A 20,591-nucleotide genomic window follows, 5' to 3' on the forward strand; every position below is an offset into this window, starting at 1 on the left:
TTGGCTTAAAAGCAGGAATTAAAAATTCGCTCTTGACATTTGAAAAAAAAAAAAAACAAAAAAAAAAAACAGCAACAGGAAGTAGTTCTGGAGCCATACGGACAGATTGTTTTTGTCAACAGCTGTTTCCAAAGTCAAGTTTAAATCTTCAGGGACGAGGTCTTAAGGCGCCGAGTCGCCGATTATGAACCACGAACATCCCCAAATAGTCTGAAGGTTCCCGTCACCTCTCTACAGTCGGCTAGCAAAGAAAATCACCCCCAAAATAATTTGATACAGAAACCTACATAGCCTCCAATCTCACTAAAATTCTCAATAATTTCCTAAAACAGCTGGTCGCTGTAGTTCTTATCAAACAGGAGGAAATAGAGCATTTGTTGGGGACTATTTTCTGCTGTGGATTAATCCACATTTGTGGCAGCAGGACAGTTTGTGTGCGCCAAAATAAACTACCGTGTGTGTGTGTGTGTGTGTGTGTGTGTGTTTTTTAATGAAGGAACATGTCAGGATGACGATATATCTGGCTCTGGATACACAGATAATACTTGTTCGTAGTATTAGCTTTATAGTTTGTTTGTTTGTTTTATTAATAGGATTTGTTGACAATAAGAGAAATATCAGCAGACCAGATTTGGGGAAAGTGACACTTATGCTGTACACAATAACCCAGAGGATGATTTTTACAGGACACGACTACTAACGATTTAGAATCAAGCCCCCAAAACGGACACACAGCGTTTTTCCTCTATATTCTCTCCTTAAAGCCTACTTCTACGTTGCACTTCATCGCCGTTCTCCCTGCGGGCGAAGCTGCCCTCTGCACCGCTGAAGAAAAAAAAAAAAAAAAAGTTGCCATCTATCATCGCCATCTATTGCTTCAACAGATGCTTGGATGTGTTTTTCTGAGCGCGTTGCCAAAGGTAACGCTAAAAGAGTCACGTTCACCTGTCCAGGTTTGGTTTTCTGTAGAGAAAGAGGAGTGAAGAGGGAGTGAGGAGGAGTGAGTGTTGGCCAACTTCAGTGGGACTCAGCTGATTGGTAGTTTCAGAGAGGACGCTCTGTCAGACAACTGTTCCCAGGATGTGTGTGCGCTCTTGTTCGTCTATCTTGTTGAGGATCAATTTGAGTTTTGGGAACTTGAGAGTGACGACATTTTTCTTGCTGGTCCTCACGTCCTTCAAAGTCTCACTTTGTGTTTTGGTTAAAGACCGATTCCACTCATATTTGTGTTTTTTGCTTATTCATATTTCACCTGGATGTTTGAGCTTCACTTCACCTTAAAATCCTGAGTTTAAAGATTCCATCCAGACACGACTAAAATCGCCCACTTTGAATATTAGTTTAGGACTTCTTACTAATTCTTTGACTTACGTTTACTACTGGTCCCAATTTCTTTTTATTGGACATCCAAACAAGCCGAGACACCTCTTTAACTCAGATTAAATGAGAGCACAGAGAAACTTCAGCAGACAAATGTAAAAACGTCCTTCTAGTGTAAAAACTCTGCACAAACATCATTCTGCACAAGTGAAGCTCAAACATCCAGGTGAAGAAATAAAAAGCTAAATATATTTGCGAGTGGAGGGGGACTTTAAGGTAAACGTTAATGGTTGAGGTCAGGGGCTGGGTAATGCATTATGTCAATGCAGGTCCTCACAAATATAGAAGTACAAATGTGTGTGTGTGTGTGTTTTGCAGAGCATCAGACAGACAGAAGTTCTCCATATCAGCTTGAAGAATAACCTTCTTCCGTATTTACTGCCAAACCGTCTCAGTGCTTGAGAACGAATCTGAACTAACAACAAGCTGTGTGTGTGAGAGTGTGTGTGTGTTTGTGTGTTCGGAGCTACGGCAGGTTGTCGTCCTGCAGGCTCTCCAGGATCTGGACCAGGCTCTCCAGTCCGAACACGTAGCCCCGGTCCGGCCCATCGTGCACGGCTGTGTCGCCGCGAAAACCCTTGAAGGTGGAGTGGGCGAAGTCGATCATACGCACGTCCACCAGGGGGGGCTGCTGGGGCTGGGGGGCGGGACGAGGAGGAGGAGGGGGAGGAGGAGGGGGGGAGGAAATTAAGCCGGGAGCAGTAGAGGAGTCTGGATGTGGGTGAGGCGAGGGGAGAGGTGGGTGGAAGGAGTGGCAGTCTGACTTGGAAGGTGGGGCCTTGGAAGGTGGGGCCTTGGAGGGGGAGGGCTTAGCCGTCAGTCCAGGTCCCTGAGAGGACAGTGGTCCCGTTTCACAGGGAGCGTCTGGGGCCGGAGGTGCGTGGGGGGGGCCGGGGCCACGGTGGGGCTCTCCGGGAGCCGCAGGGGTCTTCTGGTGCAAGGGTGCATGCTGCCCAGAGCTGAGGACTGAAGGGCCCTCAGGTTCCTACGGACAAGAGTCACAGTCGTGATCAATATGAAAACGTCAGCAGCGTAAAACCTTTATTTAATCAGGAAATCCTGCAGGGTACAGTGGAAAATAGCTCAGGAACGTAACATGGGGGAGTAAAAATGATCAAACATCTAAACCAGCCTTCCAATGAAAGTAACTAGCAGCACTAAAGATCCAAAAGTAGCTAAATCTAACGAGAAAGTCCTCAAATCTGCAACACCGACAGTCCATTTCCTCCAGGCTTCCCTCCAAAGACACTCCCTCCAAATGATCATGATGAACACAAACAACCAAGGTTGGCAGTGTTAGTACTTAATTGCGGATCGGGATGTGACGAGAATTTCAACATAATAAAAGAAGCTGCACCCTAGTTTTAAGGTGAGGCGAGCAGCAGGACAGTACAGGATATCTATAAATAGTCAAACACTGACGTGACGGTTGACTGAACCATCTTTTTCGAGACAGATTCGTGGCTTTATTTAGTGAATACTGGACTCACATTCATCAGGTGAAACACAAACACGACTCCAACTGAAAGATAATGTTGCTCCGTAACCGCTGCAACTGTTTGCTACCGAGCTCACCGTATCAACTGAAAATTTGTGTTACACGGCTATGATTTGATGCTTCAGTGAGACACATCTGAGAGGGTTTAATTCACGAGTTTATATCCAACAAACACAAAGTGGTGTTGTGGGTGGGAAGCCGGTGAGCGATCACAAAGAGACGTATACTTGTAACTGTAACACAACCATAAGACTGGTCGGTAATCCAGGCTTGGCTGCAGTTACTTTTATAGAATGTAAGAATAAATAAGAATAAATGAGCCCTAATCCAACCGATGAGCACATGATCACAGAGCCGATATATTTTGACACCTGAAGACACAGTCAGAGTGTTTTCCGGCTCACCTTTCCCTCATAGATGATGAGCAGTGAAGACGAGTAGAAGCGGTAGGACGCCTGCCTCTCCAGCACAGTCTTCAGGCTGCGAAGCTTATTCAGGATTGGCTCAAAGAGGTCCTGCCTCAGACCCTTTCCGTTGTGCATGTACTGCTGGAGGGCCTGGCGGAAGCCGTCGCTCGACAGGCCGCGGCCGTAGTACTTGCTCCTGCAGAGGTAGTGACCGGTGTTCAGCTGGTACACCTGCGGAGACAGAAACAGCTCAAACATCTGGCAACAGCATCAGCGCAAACTGCTCACACTTATATAACTTATATGACTAAATAACGGGGGAGAATGGATTCAATGCAGACATCGAGCTCTCGCTGTTGCTCTGCTTTTGAATGAGGAAGAGGGGAAAAAGATATTGTTCATTGTAGTACTTCTACAGTGTGGTATTGCTATTTCTAAAGATGCGAGTACTTCTTCCACCACGATTGACAAAGTACTGCTGGGTGTGTGTGCATGTACGTACACCAACTTATTGACAGTTTAAGTAGTACTTGTATTGAAAGTAATACTAGTGGATCTTAGTAGTGCTTTAAGTACAAGTAGTGGGAGTAATACTCGCAGTACAATAGGTTGTATTGGCAGTAGCAGAAGTATTATAAGCAGTATAACATAAGAAGTATCAAGACATCATCTGATTCTCCACCTCCCCAGAGATGAAACTAGAAAAGAATTAGAGAGTAAAATATAAAAGGCATGAAGACTATATTTCTCTGGCTCTTTGAGTTTTCTAAGCATTAGGAATCCTAATATTATTATGTTACTCTGCCCACTTTACCCCAGCACAAAATGGATAAATGAGCCTGTTTTATTTCCCCTACATCCTCAGGCTGTGATGTATTAGATGTCGCTGTCTGAGGTTGTCCTACCTGCATGCCACACACTCGCACTCCCAGCGACGCCGAAGTGCTCTGTTCACATTTCTTCATCTGCCGGGCCGCCTTCTCCTCGGAGGCGTCGTCTCCGTGCTGCCTGGTGCCCATCTTCAGGTCCAGGATGCAGGGGTACGAGAAGTGGTGAACCACGTTCTCCAGCAGCAGAAACTCTGGTTCAAACGATGCAGTTAAGGAGCAAACGTCTGTTTGTTGAGCGAATCGTCTCTGGTCTCAACACGAGCTAGAGATTTGGTTTTTACGAGGTGGAGAGACACACTACAGCTTGAATATTGCAAATGAGCCAATTCCAAGTTGCAGAGCTGCCACGTTTATATTAATATCTAATTTTGATCCATGTTCAGCTATTGTCAACAAAATGCAACACTTCCTGAGATTAACATCTGCAGCAAGTGTAGCGTTTTATCTTATCGTCGATAAATACGTATAAATGAGGCGTGAGCACGGACAGACGATGCAGCTGTGCCACACGTCACATTTAATTGACGTTGCAAATACACGAGGAGAGGAGGCGAGGAAAGGAACAGAGGATGCACAAACTGGGAAATGGGAAAATGCATCTGCAGAGAGAACCCCGTTGAAGGCTCGACTGGACACAGATGGACCTTGTTGAGGACAGAGAGCGTGCAGCTGTGTTTTCCAGGCAGCTGCTCTCTTTGAAGCTGAAGATCAAAACACGAGCTTTAACCCGATAACGCTCCCAGCCTCTTCCTCACAGTCTCACTGACATTTACATTCAGAGCCTGTTATTGAACCGGCACACCACTCCACTACTCGACTGTAAAAACTAGTTGTTCTGTTAAACATCAGTGCTTGAATACACATCACTTCTACAGCTACATTCGGGGTCACGGCGGTCGCATGTGCATAATATTAGTCACGGTTATTCTTGACTTTGATGAAAGAAATCTTAACATAAGATACATTACTAGTTTGTTTCCAGAGATTTCTTTTAACTTTGGAAGCTGTGGGAAAAAGAAGCTAGTAAGTGGACCTTTGTTTATGTATTTTTTGTCAAAGGGAAAACAAAAACAGTGGCTGTGATTGGTTGAGGAAGGATACTGAAGAGTTTGCGGTCCTTGGATTCGGACCTCATGCGGCTGAGCTGCTGTTTGTGGCAGCGGAGGCTCCAGGGGTTGTGGCTGATCTTCTCTGAACTCAAACCGCTGTTCCAGTCCAACATCTGGAAGGGAACGTCCGAGTGGATCTTTGGGTCGAGCCTCGGACTCTTCAGCTCTGCAAGGCTGCAGGGACGAGGAGAGAGGATCATTCATTAAAGAAAATCAACTGTTGGTTCACCCTCTGTTCAAAAATGTGTTCCTACAACAGATTTAAAGGTTTGTGGTGTTCACATGAATTTGAAAGAATTACTGTGACATTTTCTGTCCACCAACTGTTCAATAATTAACTATTTCACCACCGGTTCATCTTTCTAAATGTCCTTTTTCCCCCCCATACGCTCTTACTTCTCATTAGTGTCGGTGTCGTACGACTCCCTCCTCTCGGGACGCTCCTCCTTGTACTCGGACGAGGAGGAGGAGCGATGGAGGCTGCGCCGCGAGTGTTTCCTCCTCGGCTGCTCCCTCTCGGGGGGGTCGCGCTCCTCGTGCTCCGCCGTCCCCCCCTCCATGTTGCTCTCCACGTAGGGGTAGGCCACCAGGTTGATGTAGCCGTCCGAGTCGCCCTCGAAACAAACCAGCACCACACCTGACAAAACAAAAACCAAGCAGGGAGTTTAGAAATAACAGAAATATTTGTTACAGACACACACAGAGAAATATAACCCATCTTCTAAAACACTGAAATGTCTTAATTTCTTTACAGCAGAAGTAAAACTTCTCTTCAGTTCTTAGTAATGGAGGTCGGGTCTACATTATGTTCAGTCTAATCAGGTGCTGTCGAGCCTCATTGTGTTGCCACAAGTTGTCAGGTCTGCGTGTCAACATGTCTAACAATACCCGAGTGGATCACCTCTAATTATTTTTACACCTGCTGTTGTAAAAAAAAGGTCTCAGCGGTTCTGCAGCAAAATATCTGACGTGCTGCGAGTTTATAAATCCAGCAGATCTGTCAGGTCCAAATCCACTGAGGGGGCGTTTAGCATTTATATAAATAAACACGGAACACTTGTTCATTTAAAGATGACCCGGACGGTCGTCAGCTGATTGACCATGACGGTCAAACTCGCACTTGTGTGCTGCATGATGGATTTAGCACGCACGCACGCAGGCACACACACACACACGCACACACACAGGCAGCTGCTGCACACAGTACAGTCGGCCGCACACACATCATGTCGTCAGGTTGAAGAAGACAAAGCTCGCAATTTGTAACATCTGCAGATCTACATTAAGTCGAGAAGGAACAACTGTGTGTTGTTTTACAGATGTGTTTCGCCTCGTTTTGTTCTGAGGAAGTAAAACGTGTCACATAAAGTGGGACGTATTGCAATTAATTTCGGTAGCCTGGAGCACTTTTATTTTGAGATTTGTTTGAGTGAGAGAAGGTTCTGTAACTTTGGAGGAAATGCAAGTTATCTGATAGTCAATGTTTTGAATGGGATTTCTCATGAAAGAAAAGTTACAAACATGTCTTGTGTTTTATTATTATAGTTCTTAGAAAGAAAGAAATATAGCTGTTGTCAAGGCTAAACGATTGAACAACACCTTACTAATACTCCTTTCTAACAAAATGTGCACTTTTACGCAGGTATTTCAAACAGTGATGAGTGTGATGAGTGGTGGTAGTGATGAGTTTTATCTTGTTTCAGAGTTTGGATGACGCGTGTTTTACGACAAATTACTGCTCTATGTTTTGTTTGTTAATAAAAGGACAACAATTGTCCAAATCCCTGTTGATTTTATTTATTATACTGTTCTTTCACGTCAACACGCGTCCACCCGGTTGTCACGTCTCCATCGCTGCCGATCGGGGCTGGAGCCGACAGATACCGGTGATGACTGCAGAGCCATTTGTCCCGGTAATGAATGCTGTTTGTAACCTTTCACACTGGACACAAAAGCCGGATGTTAGCTGGTGTTGGTGTGGGTTTTTTTGTCCAGTGGGAAACGGGCAGAACACACTCAATGTTTGTTTTACTGTCATTTGTCATCCGTCTGTACATCGAGATTTGCTAATTGTTCTGTAAATTCAATTGAGAAACTGTTTGTAGATTAAATACCCAGGTAGCAATTGTGTTATTCAAACATGAAGCTATTATTTCTAGCTTTCCAAACAGAGTAGAGCATCTCGTCCCCGCTAAGTGAGACACTGAACATCCTCCCTGTTTGTCACTTTGCTCAACGGCGGAAAGTCCACCCCAAAGAAAAACGTCCAAACTGAAGTCTGGCCTCCGTCCACAGGAAACTGGAAATGTCAAAACACTTTCTGGATAAAACAACCTTGACAGATTGAGAAAGTCGTCCCTGGGCGGCAGCTGTCTGTCCGTCCGCTGTTTAATCAGCAGGACAATGGTAGTGGGCAGAGATCCAGGACTAAATATAGCCTCCTTATGGACCACTGTTGTCAAGGCACTGGGACCCACAACACCAGCAACGGGAACTAGTGGGAACTGGGAAGACAGACAGCGGGATGTAGTCATTTTTGTCATTCCAGAGCTTTCTCATCATGATTTGTAACGCATCAAGTTCGATGGCACAATGCATCATGTGTCCATCAACAGAACACTCAAAAATCACGTGTCTTGTCTGCAGACTGACATTTCTGAGTTAAGTGTTGTTGTTTTCGACGTGTTGAACTGGCTCATGTCTCGTAGTGTCTTCCTGCCAAACCTTCCTCGTGGCAGACATCTTGTAACTATGCTACGAGGAATTTCCGTCCGTCCTTCGCATATCTTGACAACCGATCTGCTTCCTTCTTGGCGGATGTATTGCTGGAGACCCAGAGAGACGGGCAGTGTTGAAGTCTGCAATTGGCCAGATGGTGGCTCTATGGCAGCTAACTTTATTCTTTGGCCTGTAACTCTTGAACTGTCTCTCCTGGGTTCAGACGAATCTATCCATTTGTGTCTAGATTGATTTTCTGCCATTTTGAATTGTTACCAAATCAGATTTTTTCGCCGCTCTAACTTTGGTACAGACCATCTGTGGACCGGGTCGGAAAAGGTTACTTTTTCAGAGATTTTTGATGTTCCGTTGAGTTTTGCTCGAGCTAGCTCAAAGCTTGCTGTAATGCTGTGGGCAGGGCTTAAATTAGAACAAAAAGAGTCGTATCTCCTGAACGCTTTGTGCCATTGTAACCACATTTGGTGGACATGTGTAAATATGATGTCTGAGTGACCATTCCAAAATTGATGCCAATTTGTCAATAGGTGGCGCTGCACCAGCATCACCTAACTATAAATCAAGGAATCTCTGCATGCATGTGTGTGTGTGTTCTTCACATATCTCAAAAATCGTCCATCCGATCTACTTCACACTTGGCGTGTGTGTTGCTGGGGGACACCCATGGACATGCAGTGTCGAGTTTGGTGTAATTTGGACACACAACACGTTCAATATTGATGAACTTTGAATAAACAAGTGAACGGCAATCTGTGCAGCAGCAGCAGGGGGCGGAGCTTCAGCTCTGTGGACTGGAGTCTTAACAGGCTGCAGCTCATTGACTTCAGTTAATTTCTGCTGCATGATCGGGCCGCTCCGAACGAGCACTGCACTGGTTTTTACATCAAAGAGAGAAAAAACTAACATATTATAATAATGACTGCATTCCATTAAGTGCTTTTGTGTGTTGGCTCTTTGTCGTAACTTAAAAGCACATCTAAATAGAGCCGAGCTGCTCCATCCACCATCTCTCTTCATCTCCCAACCTACTTTCATTGGTCCTCGTCTCCTCCTCTCTTACATAGTTTGCTTAAATGATAAAAGGTCACATACATGTAGGAGAGGAGTGTGTGCGTGTGCTGGTTGTCAGAGTGTGTTTAGGTCTGTTACTACAGCAAAAGCGAGTGGAAACAGCTCCAGTATGTGCCGGGTGATGAAGAGCAGAGCAGCGAAACCACTTCACTGCTAGTAAACATCCGTACTTCCGTGTTCCTCGCTGGCTTTTCTTTAATATTTCAGACAAGATTTAAGAGTAAGCGAGATGGTGTGCACGTGTTGTTCACTTCCATTAAAAGCATTTTAATCCGATAATAAGACAAAGAAAATATCTTTTAAATGTGTCGCAGCTCTTTGAATTGGTCTTTAATTTCTTTCGTTAACATATTTGTTGTAGACTTGGTGTGTTTTTATGCATTATGACTGTATGCTGTACTCTACTTCACCAGAAGTAGTAGTCGATAAAATGTATTATTATGAATGTGTTCCTTTAAATTACACATTGACATATGCCGTCTCATCTGTTGCTGTGGAGAGCTCCTCTGATCTGAACTCAGCCCTTCCGCCACGTCTGGTTCTCTCCTCCCAACAGCTAGCGGGCTGTACTCAACGTCATGTTTCTGTTACATTCAAAGCTTCTATTGAGGATTTCAAATGAAGCTTGGAAGGTTTGTCGTATGATGTTGAGTTATTGTGGTTATACGACTGTAATCTATGGTGCTGTTATGCCTCGTTAATACAGGTGCGTGAAGGAGGGCAAACTGTTGTTTTTTAAAGGTTAAATGCCAACAAATATGGATCGAAGCTGAATATTTCGTTCGATACAAACATGTTGTGAATTTTGGAAATGATTATATCTTAGATCACAGTTTCCGCTGGCGTTTCATCATATATTACGACACTTTTTATTTGTTTCAGCCGTATTTAAAAATGTGATTAACAATTTTAAACAGCTCCTATAATAAATATTTAAACTTAGGGATGAAATTGTGCTCGATTGTGACTGTTTTCTTAGTGTTTTCCTAATTTTAAGAGTAGTTGACTTCCATTTAAACGGTAAATTGGTCGTTAGGAACATCCCTCATTGAGTGAGGATCTGAAGTCAGATTAGATGGATTTATTTAAAGTAAACTCATCTGTAATCTTGTGTTGTGGCTGCGGTGAATTGGCCACAACAAGACAGTAGTTGACAGAAGAACCTGCGGCTGAGAACGTGTGTTGGCTTCAAGTTCCGTGTATTAATTGTCACAAAGAACACTAACCCACCACGGCCACGACACACCGATTCCCAGGTGATTGGAGAATGAATGCAAACTAACTGAATAAAATACAAGCCTCAAAACAGACAGATCCAGGATCAATATGTCTGGTACGGAGTCAGAATACTGACAACAGGGCGGTGGGCGTATACGTCAGACATGAAAGGGTTCGTAAACGGAGTTCCCACAGCAAGCGCAGCCGCGCATCCACGGCTCCACTATTAATACACATCAGTGAGTCGTGACTGACCTTTATACTCCGGAGTGAACTCTTTCATTTCTGGAGGCAGAGACTCGTAGAAGCGCTGCTCTCTGCTGATCAGAGGCTTGCACACCGTGTGGTCGTCATAACGCATCATACTGGTGTGACCCCCCACCTGCACACGCAAATATGAAAACAATCAGCACAAAAACTTAAACATCTATTACAGCCATCGACATGGAGCTCCATCGTTATCTCCGTATGTTCTGACACACACGCCGTTACTGCCCACCTGGTGTACGAAGGGCTCCAGCGGGACGCCTCCTGGCCGTGGTCGAAGTGCAGCCACTCCTCCTTGCCCCGCCCCCTGTAACTTGTTGTCCATGATGTTGGTGTGAGGGAGGCACATGGCTCCTGGCGGACGCACCGTGCCTCCTCCTGCCAAGGAGAGAGGGATGTATTAACGGGGGTGTAAAGCCGGTAGCTTCGGAAACGTCCTCTGCCAACACCTTTAATTTTAACGTGTCGTTCAAACCTCTTATTTTCCAGTGTGACCGGCCCTAAGGTGCACATGTTTGTTACTTACTAGGGCTAGATATCACTTTAAATGTTTTCATGCTACACCGGATCGTGAATCAACTTTTCTTTGGGATAACACAGTTTTCCAATCAATCAATACAAAATGTATGAATAACTTTTTCATTTTATATTATAATTATTATAAAAGATTACAAATCTGACCAGACAGTCGACGTCAGCGTTTGCTACTCAGTGTATCAGGTGAAGTCTTTGACATTTGAGTTATTGTGAGGACGCGTTTAGGTTCAGACCTGCAGGTTTCACTGCAGCAGTTTGGGCTAAAATTAAACCTCCAACACATAAATTCAACGCAAGCAACATCTTCCCTCTTCGCTTTAGCTCTATTTACACTTTACTTTGTTTCCACCACTGTATGCACATATTTATTACTTCTCATTATGAATATACATTTGCTATATTCCTGTATACATTCAGTTAATCTATTTGCAACACTGTCTCCTGCTAATTTATATTACTTTAATTTGCATTTTCTTTTTAAATATTTCAGCCCTTTATTTTAACTTGCTCTTCTGATGTCTTGCGTGATTTTGTTCTTTTTTTATACATATTTAATGAACATTGTTGGATGGAGCCTGAGATACTCGATTGTTGTCCTTTGTTACTTCTTTAATCTTTGCACAGAAAGCTGTTGTGTTTAACTGACTCAAACTTAAAAGGTCTCTTTAAAGTTGCTGTCCGCTGACATTTTATTTATCTAAAATATTACAAACATGTCTTTGTTTTTGATTATCAATCAAAAGGAAATGATGTGTTCATTTGTGTTCATGTCCACAACTCTTGGTTTGAACTCTGAAATTTTTTTTTAAAGACTAAAACAATTCTACGACCTCCAACTGACGAACTGGGCTCTCCACTGTAACACATCACAGGTGGTCTCTGGTCCTGGTCCTGGTCTTACCTTGGGCATGGGTTCTGGTGTGCAGTGACGGGGAGGGGGGGGCGCAGGGCACCACGGGCTGCTGGGAGCGCACGCCGGCCCCGGGGGGAGGCGGCGCCAGACCGAAAAACCACCTCGCAAAGCCTCCAATCAGAGTGCTCCAATCCACCGCCGGCAGCACCGAGACCCAATCAGGACAGTGGGGTGGGGTGGGGGGGGGGGGGGGGGGGGTGAGGCAGAGTTGTCAGGAAGGTAGAATCACCACTTCCTGTGGAGAGAGGAAATAATACCACGGTGAGTTTAACATGTGTCTGAAGTTAGTGTGAGGAACTTTGAACTGGTTATGAAAACAGTCTCAATGTAATACTGAAGTCTCTGTTTGAAGTTATTCTTAATGCTCGTCATCGGTGCCACCGGGTCGGACTCTGGTAAAAATCTGATGAAATCATGCAGGTTCACCAAAAACTCCTTCAGCTCAGACTGCAGCGGGCAGAAGCATAACCAGAACCAGAACCAGGACTGAGTGGACCCTGCTGCAGTAAAATGAGAGGTCTTCTAAAGGGACTCTGGTAATCAGAACCACTATCGTTCACATCGCACGCAAATCTGTCTCTCTGTGCACGTGTTGAACCACACCCCCGTCATCACAACCTTTAAAACACACATGTAATTAAAAATGAAGAGAACTATTTGTCTCTCTTTGTTGTTAACTAAAAATGCTACTGTGCTTGTTACACCCGTCTTTGTCCCTGAACAACCCTGAGATGACATCATGGGTGGAGGTAACTGCTCCACCTGTCCAATAAGATGCCAGATTAATTTCAGATGGGTGGATGGGGGGTAGACTGTGTGTGTGACAACTTTACTGCGATTGTCTTCCTCTCTCTGTTGAAGTGACACTTTTCTTTAGCTTGACGCCCGTCTCTAAAGTTGCATTTTCAAACATTCAACGTGTGTTTTTCATCAGATAATGACACAATGTGTTTGACTACAAAGACAGAATCATTGTTTTGGCTGAACTAGATTGACTGAAATATCCAATATAATCTGCTGAAAAAAGGACATTTGACACAGGACTAAGATTATATTTAAAAAATAGCTGCAAAAATAAAGATTCAAAAACATTTTGACTAAAATGTTTAAACATTTCAGCGATTAAAACTGGACTAAAAAGTGACTAAAACTAAAAAGCTGCATATTCTTCTTTAAACTATTTCTACGACTAAATCTAAAATAGCAGTCAAAATAACATGGACACTGATCTGCACCTTTATTCCATAATGTGTTAAGAAATGACCATCGAGTTTGGGAACTCAACCGAAAAAAGGTAACTTACTGCGGCGGCAAAAAGGTTGCAGTGAAACTTTTTTGGTGCACCTCAATGACGAAGTTAGCAGCCAACGTAAAACCTCAAAACTTTGAGCTGACAGACAAACCCTGACACACGATGTTACACCGTGTGCTCGCTCAGCACAAAACAACAGGTCTGACGTAACTGAGTCTGAACCAGCTTAACAACACACGCTGATATTTCTGGGCATGTCGCCGCAAATGGTTGACATCTAATGTCAAGCTAACACGTTGGCTTCGACCAGACCGTCTTACACACACACAGCACTGTCAGAGTCAGAAGAGACGCTTTGTCTCATCAACAAGGAAGAGTTTGAAGCAATTAAAGTATGAGGACATTTTTTAAAAAAAATCAACTGGGACCCTAAACTTCCTGGAATACACTTTACATCCCAAACAACTGTAATGAAGTCCACGGTTTTGTTGTAACGTCCACAGATGTCCTGCCAGCTCTCTGCTGATGTAGAACCATCGTCAGTAAATGAGAGGATCTTATTGTTCCTGAGTCCACAGTCCAACCAGTCACAATACAACCAGGATTAAATCATCTGTTGCTGAGGAACATCTCCAATAGAAACCACAGTAATGAATGATTAGCATTTGAAACGATGACACCGGAGACGATAACAATGCCAGTTCTGTTTTTTGATGATGGCCACATCAAACAGCTGAAGACGCCACACAAATGTAACGGAGCTCGGTTCTAAAACAATGTGAATTCATTTCGGAGAACAAGTACATTAGTATTTGAGGTTTATGATGTTAAAATGTATGCACGAGATGACGGTCGTGTCTTTGAAATTCATCACAATTAGACGACAAAAGGGGAAATTCACACAATCTGGTTTATCGAAGAGACTTCTCCAAACAAAAAGCAGAGATGTATAAATCTACGTAATTTACACTGATGGTGTCCTGGTGACCGATACCATATACATTAGTGCAGATGGACAAAAGTATGTGGTCACCAGTGTCTCCTGGTTTGGTCGTATCCGTTCCATTGAAGATAAAACGCTGCAGATTAATGGCCACAGTTTTGGAATAATGTTCATCCGTCACATACGGATGAAGTGTTCAGGTGTCCACATACTGTTGTCTATAGTTTTCCTGTTTGTTTTTCCTCCTCTCCTCTTTCCTTTTCTCAAATCCCCCCCCCCCCACTACTACCACCTCTCCCATCATGCACCTCGAAGCCGCCCCAAAATGACTCATCATCGCCTGCCTGAAGACATGAGATGAAAAAGTGGGAGGAACAAAAGAAGAAGAGGATTGAAAGATCCATTAATGACGTCACAGCCTGCTCGTGTGTGTGTTTCTGAAGGCATCATCTGGTCAATGTCAAAGCTGCAGCAAGGCACGACACTCGCTGATGATATCACGATATGGGCTCAAAATAGCGGAGTAACGGTAAACACAACCTCATATGGTTCAGACACGCCGAGACATTTCTACTAACTTATATACCTCACACAAGACAACGTCACAGGTCGTCTTAGAAATCTATTTAATGCAACATTTGAACCGTGTTCAGCTGAGAAATACAGAATAAAATACAATGTGATATTAATGGCGTAATATGTCTGTCCTAGTTCCTTTAGAAATGCAGAGTTTCTCCTAAAAAGTGTTTATAAAGTCCAGCTGATCTGATCAATACAAACATTAAACTACCTTCAGCCATGTGTTCGATCTGCGGTAAAGATTCGTATTTTTCCTCAAACACCTCCACCTGATCGTGATGATTACATTGTTTGTCTCAACTTTTCACAAACACAAAAGGTTGTATTTTTTCCACCTGGCTGCTCTGATGAACATACGATGTCATTGATCAATCAGTCGCCTCTCGTGATCAATGTAGTGACTACGTGATGTTTAAACAATCTCCTATGTGGCCGTTGCTCGTTTTCCCTGAAGGTTAAAGAGCCTTATATTACATTTATTCTAGCATTAGCACAGGCGCAGTTTATTTAAGCCAATTCATTGATTGAAAGAAAATACATCTGCAACTATTTTGATAATCAGTTGAGCAAAACAGTTGCTGGTTCCAGCTTCTCAAATGTGCTGTTTTTCCTTCATCATTTACGATAGAAATAAACGTCTTTTTCAACAGAACCCTCAATTCTCTCATTGATTTGACTACGAGTGAGCTGCTCACATGAGGATCTGCAGACACGAGACGCTTCCTGAAAAACCTTGAAAACCTCAAACCTCCAACATGTCATGAAGGTAAGGAAGGCCTCCAACCACACTGTCCCTGTTGTGCAGAAACACACACCGGCACTGAGCCCACACCACAGGCAGCGATCACGACTTCTCACAGCACGGCGCACGCATTCAGCCACCATGGAAATTCAACATCTAGCTCTCTGATCTCGGGTCACGATCCAAGCATGACCGAGCCTGGGCCCCAGATGCAGGCTGGAGCGCACGCACGCACGCGCACGCACACGCACACACACACGCACACACACACAGTAAACAGTGTTTCCCACGAGCTATGAATTCTAAAGTTAGAGCGAACAGGACACATTAGGTCACATCTGTTCTCGGATTCCGTGATGATCCACAACTTCTAACATCACCCACACACACACACACACTTCAAAATATAAAAACGTCTCTCTGAGGTCTGTGATCCAGCTGAATACTCACATATTCAGGATGTGCCAAGAGGTTATTAATTAAAACTTTACATTTTTAATGGTCGATATCTTATTGATAAAAATGTTGTGTAGGAATGTTCCAATACCATTTTTTTTTTACTTCCCGATAACGATTCCGATACCTGAACTTGAGTATCGGCTGATACCGAGTAACAATCTGATACCGGTACGTTAAATACAACAAAAGTTCATAATTCCCCCTCTTATATCCATTTTATATGTGAAAACGTCTCCTGAAAACGACGGTATTTATTCTCGCCAAAAACTGTACAAGAGTGCATTTTAAACACTTGATAACGTCATCATAATGTTACGTTAGCCGTTAGCTCCGTATTCGGCCAAGCGAGTGAATCTGGCAACTCACTTGCCAATAAAAACAGAATTAAAAACACATTTTTACCAGACATTACAGTGGAAGAAGCTAAGCAGTGAGCCGTCTTATTCTTTGTATCGTTGTTTTAGAAGCTGTACAGCACTTTGGTTGTTGTTAAATGCTCTCTATAAATGAGCTAACTTAGAAAGTGTATTCATCTTGCTTCCCTCTCATCTCTGTTGAGAGTTGCACATGCAGATTGCCGAGTAAAGACAAAGTTTACCACAAATAAATTAAGAAAAATGTAATTGGGACCGGCAGTTATGTTGAGCCCTGGTGTTTAGCGCTTAAACTAAGATGGTGAACGTGGTGAATATTACACTTGCTAAATGTCAACATGTTATCATGATTAGCATGCCGATGTTAGCATTTAGCTCAAAGCGCCGCTGTGCCCGGGTTCTGTACAGCTAGCATGGCTGGTGGCAGAGATCAGAAGGAGTCTGGTCGCACAGAGGTAGGTCCCGGGGTATTAGGTGAACAGCTGGTGTTCGGTAACCCGTCGGTACGGTGGTCTCTCTGTTAGTCGGTCTATATGTGTCTCCAGTGAGTTCCTGGAACACAGACAACAGGTGTGTGTGTGTGTGTTTCCAGCGGGCAGCGTCCTGTATGGAACAGGCTGCTGGAGGGCGAAGTCAAGTCCGACTCGCCTCCTCCTGCTGTCTCCTATACAAACTATCATCCTCCTCCTCCTCCTGTGTCCTTCATCCTTCATCCCCAAATCCCCTCCCGTCTATATTTGAATCCCCTCCTTCAGTTCGTCTTCCTCCTTGTGCTGGGCGATCAAAACAATATTTTGACCTCAGTACTGATTTAATATGACTATTAACATGTTAAATTATGACTGGCTATTGGTTATTTAATTAAGATATCTACACAAGAAGAAACCACTTAGTACTGTAGACTATTGTAGGCAAAATATCCTGGAAAATCTCTATTAATTAGTGCTAAAATTCATCAAACATTTTTAAATGATAAAATGATGGATTGTTTTTTGAGCTCCCCTGAAGAAAACAAGAGGTTTGAGTCAGGGAGGGAGAGACGGGCGTCTCAAAAAAGTGATAAATAATCAACCATCACATTCCAGCATTTCTAATCCTGATAACAATATAGGAAATAAATGAAATGTTGTAAATGTGCGTGTGCCCCCGACAGCGTGGCTGGCTTTTTCTTATGTCAACATTGAATAGACGGAACAAAATATTACAAATGCAGTCATTATGTAGTCTGTAGTCTGTGATATGGCTGTGGGCTGCTTTGGTATTGTGTGGTTTTGTGAGCTATGTAAATATGGAATTATGTCGCGTGGATTTGATGTTTGGTAGATCAGTAATTCGGAGCGTCCAGTTTGCTACCGGGCTGCAAAAAAATATGTTCAGAGATTCACTTTAGGAATAAGTTGACCTCTTTGCATCATTTCTGCTGTGCATCAAAGACGAGTCTATCTGATGTGTCTGTTTGAAACTGGAGGACGCCGTGCAGGTGGTCGTGGTCCAAACTAACAGACAAACAAACCCCTGCCAGGTGTGGTGAATAACCTGAGCAGCCAGCCAATCAGCTTAGAGAATCTCTGTGCGAGCAGATCTTACATCCTCATCCATCACTGTGACAAAGCTGTGGGCTCACTACGGCTCGACAACACCAACAGACCGATTATGCTGCTATTTCTGACTGACTGACCGTGTGTGTGTGTGTGTGTGTGTGTGTGTGTGAGGGAATCCTTCGGTCCTTCAGTAAGTCACAGGTAGAGCCAATTAAGGACTTCCAGGGACGTCTAAGAGTAGAAGTGCGTAGTTTGGCATTGAGTTGCACGAGTGTTGAATCTACAGGGTTACTGAGGATTTGCAGTACGTTTGTCATCTGCAGGAGACGTCGTCAGCCTGGTAGTTAGAAGGGAAGGAGAGTCATCTCTTTATTGCATATCTGGTTTGTCGGAAGACTTTGGAGGACATTCTGCAGGCTTCCAAAAAAATCCTTGCAATTCTTCTCAGGTGTAAACGCTGTATGAGCCGTGGATGTATAAATAGAAGTGGATACAGCGTTGGAGGCGGCGCCCTGTTCATTCCTATGAAAGTTGCTCAGTGGCACATGAAGCAAAAACAAAAGTTTGACTTCCGAGTATAGAATTGTGATTAAAAAATCCCCGGATCGTCCTCATTATGAGGCCCATAACGATTCATTCAAATATGCACAGATTGGCCCCCCGATACCTAAACCTATCCGATTTAGCTTCATCCCACTGACTCCTTTGTCTCGTTTGTACTTCAGCGCCGTTTAGCTTTAAGTATTACTATTTTGCAGCCCCACTACATAGAACTACGTATCTCTATTCAAGTCCATTTTACACCGTGAGGTTTGAAAGAACATCAAACAGAATCAAAGTGAAGAATAGTTTCTTCTGAACCGAATCCTGGGACCTGGAGGCAAACGTCGGGGAGTAAACAGGAGACATGCCTCAACTGAATTGAGACACAAACCACATAACTAAAACATCTCTGGTTTGAGTCCAGCAAAAGACTTAAAAAAAGAAAAATGTAATCCCACTAAACTCTTTCCTTTTAAGCTTCTAGTCACTCGGTTCAAACTGTCCAGTGGAGACAAAGTCCATAAAAGAAGTGCTAAAAACCTTGTACAGAAGGGAAAAAGCTCCAGATTGTTCCTTGGATTAATCTACGTATACTTTTCCAATTAATCAATGTATCGTTTAGTCGATAAAACATTCAAACTAATGAGAAATGCCGAGCACCATTTCACAAACTCACAATGTGATTAAACTCCTCATTTAGTGTGAGCAACAGAAACGCAGAGCGGTGCGACTCAGAGAGCATCAGTGAATGCTCACCAGCTAATGCTCGCTTGTTTACTTGATAGATTCATCAATTACTGACATAAATCATTTTAAATCGATTCAAAGTGACTACTCTGCTCCATCAAACACAACACAGTGGGTCGCAAAAGGTTCTTTCTCACCCGTCAAACACTTATCTCTCACGGTTGACCAAACAGTGCTGACAATCAACAAAGATACTCTTTCCACCTGCTTTTAAACCACCTGAGGTAATCAGATTATAATCTGTCAGAGGTCAACCACATTCACAAACAAGCGCAAATTCACTCGAGAAGCAACAACATCTCTAACCCACACTGGCCCAATACTGGGAACTCTGGGTAGTGATGACCACAGATGTGAACGGCTGAATAGGGCTGGACCTGAGTATACATTCGTTGGGTTGGTATTTGATTTTCAATTTCAATATTGGGATATTTGTTGCATTTTTTGCGCGCATAAAACACACCAAACCTTTTGGAAGATGTGTTTTAATCAATAACAACACAAGCAATACTTTAGAATAACAGTATCCTTAAAGATGAATGACTTTAATCAAACCGAAAGACAGGCGTTTGCAGCTCTATGAACCAACCAATCAGAACTTTGTGGGGGCGGGACTAAGAATTTTAATATCATTTCCCCAGAAAAATAACCACGAGAACGGTGACGAGTGTGGCTGAGATGGACGTAGTCGTGAACAGGTTGTTGTTAAGTCAACTTAGAGATAAAACAACTCTTTAAATCAACACGATGCCAAACACATCCGTCACACTGGTCCGGGAAAAATAACGCCTCTAAAATAAAAACAGATAATATGAACACATTGTCAGACTAAATGAGGTGAAAACTAAATATAGACATAGCCTGATTATCAGGTGATGTCCTCACCTCCTAATCAATATACACTGAATCCTACATTGCTGCATGTTAACATGGAGGAGGTCCAGGCTGCTTTCTTTAGCCTCCTAATAAATGATTGAGGACCAAGATAAACCGCTCGGATCCAAAGAGGAAACACAAACGTACGATTCTGCACACACATGGACTGTGAGGACACTAATGGACAAGAAGAAAATGTACTACATATTACATGAAGAAGTCACGCGTGTAACAATCAAGTGCCGAATACCTAAATTCAGTGGGCGTATTGGACATGTACTGTACTGTTAAAACCAGATATATTCTGAAGCTAGGCTCCAAAAACGAGTCGAGGAGTCGATCATCAGAATATTATTTTCTGAGCAACAATACTGAGCTCATGTATTAAATATATAAATATGTTTTTAAAGCAAAAACTGTGAAAGAATTGTATAGTTTCAGCTTCTCATGTGTGAAAGCTGTCAGATTTCTTCTGTTTAAACATTTCAATAAATGTAATGTCTTTGGGT

At 43.3% G+C, this 20,591-nt stretch overlaps 1 protein-coding gene across 2 annotated transcripts; it reads right to left on the reverse strand.

The window, feature by feature from the left end:
- On the reverse strand, positions 1-12,196 carry ip6k1 (inositol hexakisphosphate kinase 1). Of its 2 annotated transcripts, none has more exons than XM_031846327.1 (8): positions 12,015-12,196; positions 10,809-10,954; positions 10,565-10,691; positions 5,681-5,921; positions 5,277-5,458; positions 4,191-4,366; positions 3,283-3,516; positions 1-2,365 (listed from the first exon to the last, which is right to left on the reverse strand). In XM_031846327.1, the coding sequence occupies exons 2-8, from the start codon at positions 10,923-10,925 to the stop codon at positions 1,847-1,849; spliced, it is 1,596 nt and encodes a 531-aa protein (XP_031702187.1). In that variant the 5' UTR covers positions 10,926-10,954; positions 12,015-12,196; the 3' UTR covers positions 1-1,846. The 2 variants fall into 2 exon arrangements, with proteins under 2 accessions (XP_031702187.1, XP_031702177.1); XM_031846317.1 differs by having other exon boundaries at positions 4,191-4,372.
- Positions 12,197-20,591: the final 8,395 nt, after the last annotated feature.

The sequence above is a fragment of the Anarrhichthys ocellatus genome, unplaced genomic scaffold, assembly GCF_004355925.1.
Source record: "Anarrhichthys ocellatus isolate YVR2014 unplaced genomic scaffold, GSC_Weel_1.0 scaffold1, whole genome shotgun sequence".
In the NCBI taxonomy this organism is placed as follows: Eukaryota; Metazoa; Chordata; class Actinopteri; order Perciformes; family Anarhichadidae; genus Anarrhichthys; species Anarrhichthys ocellatus.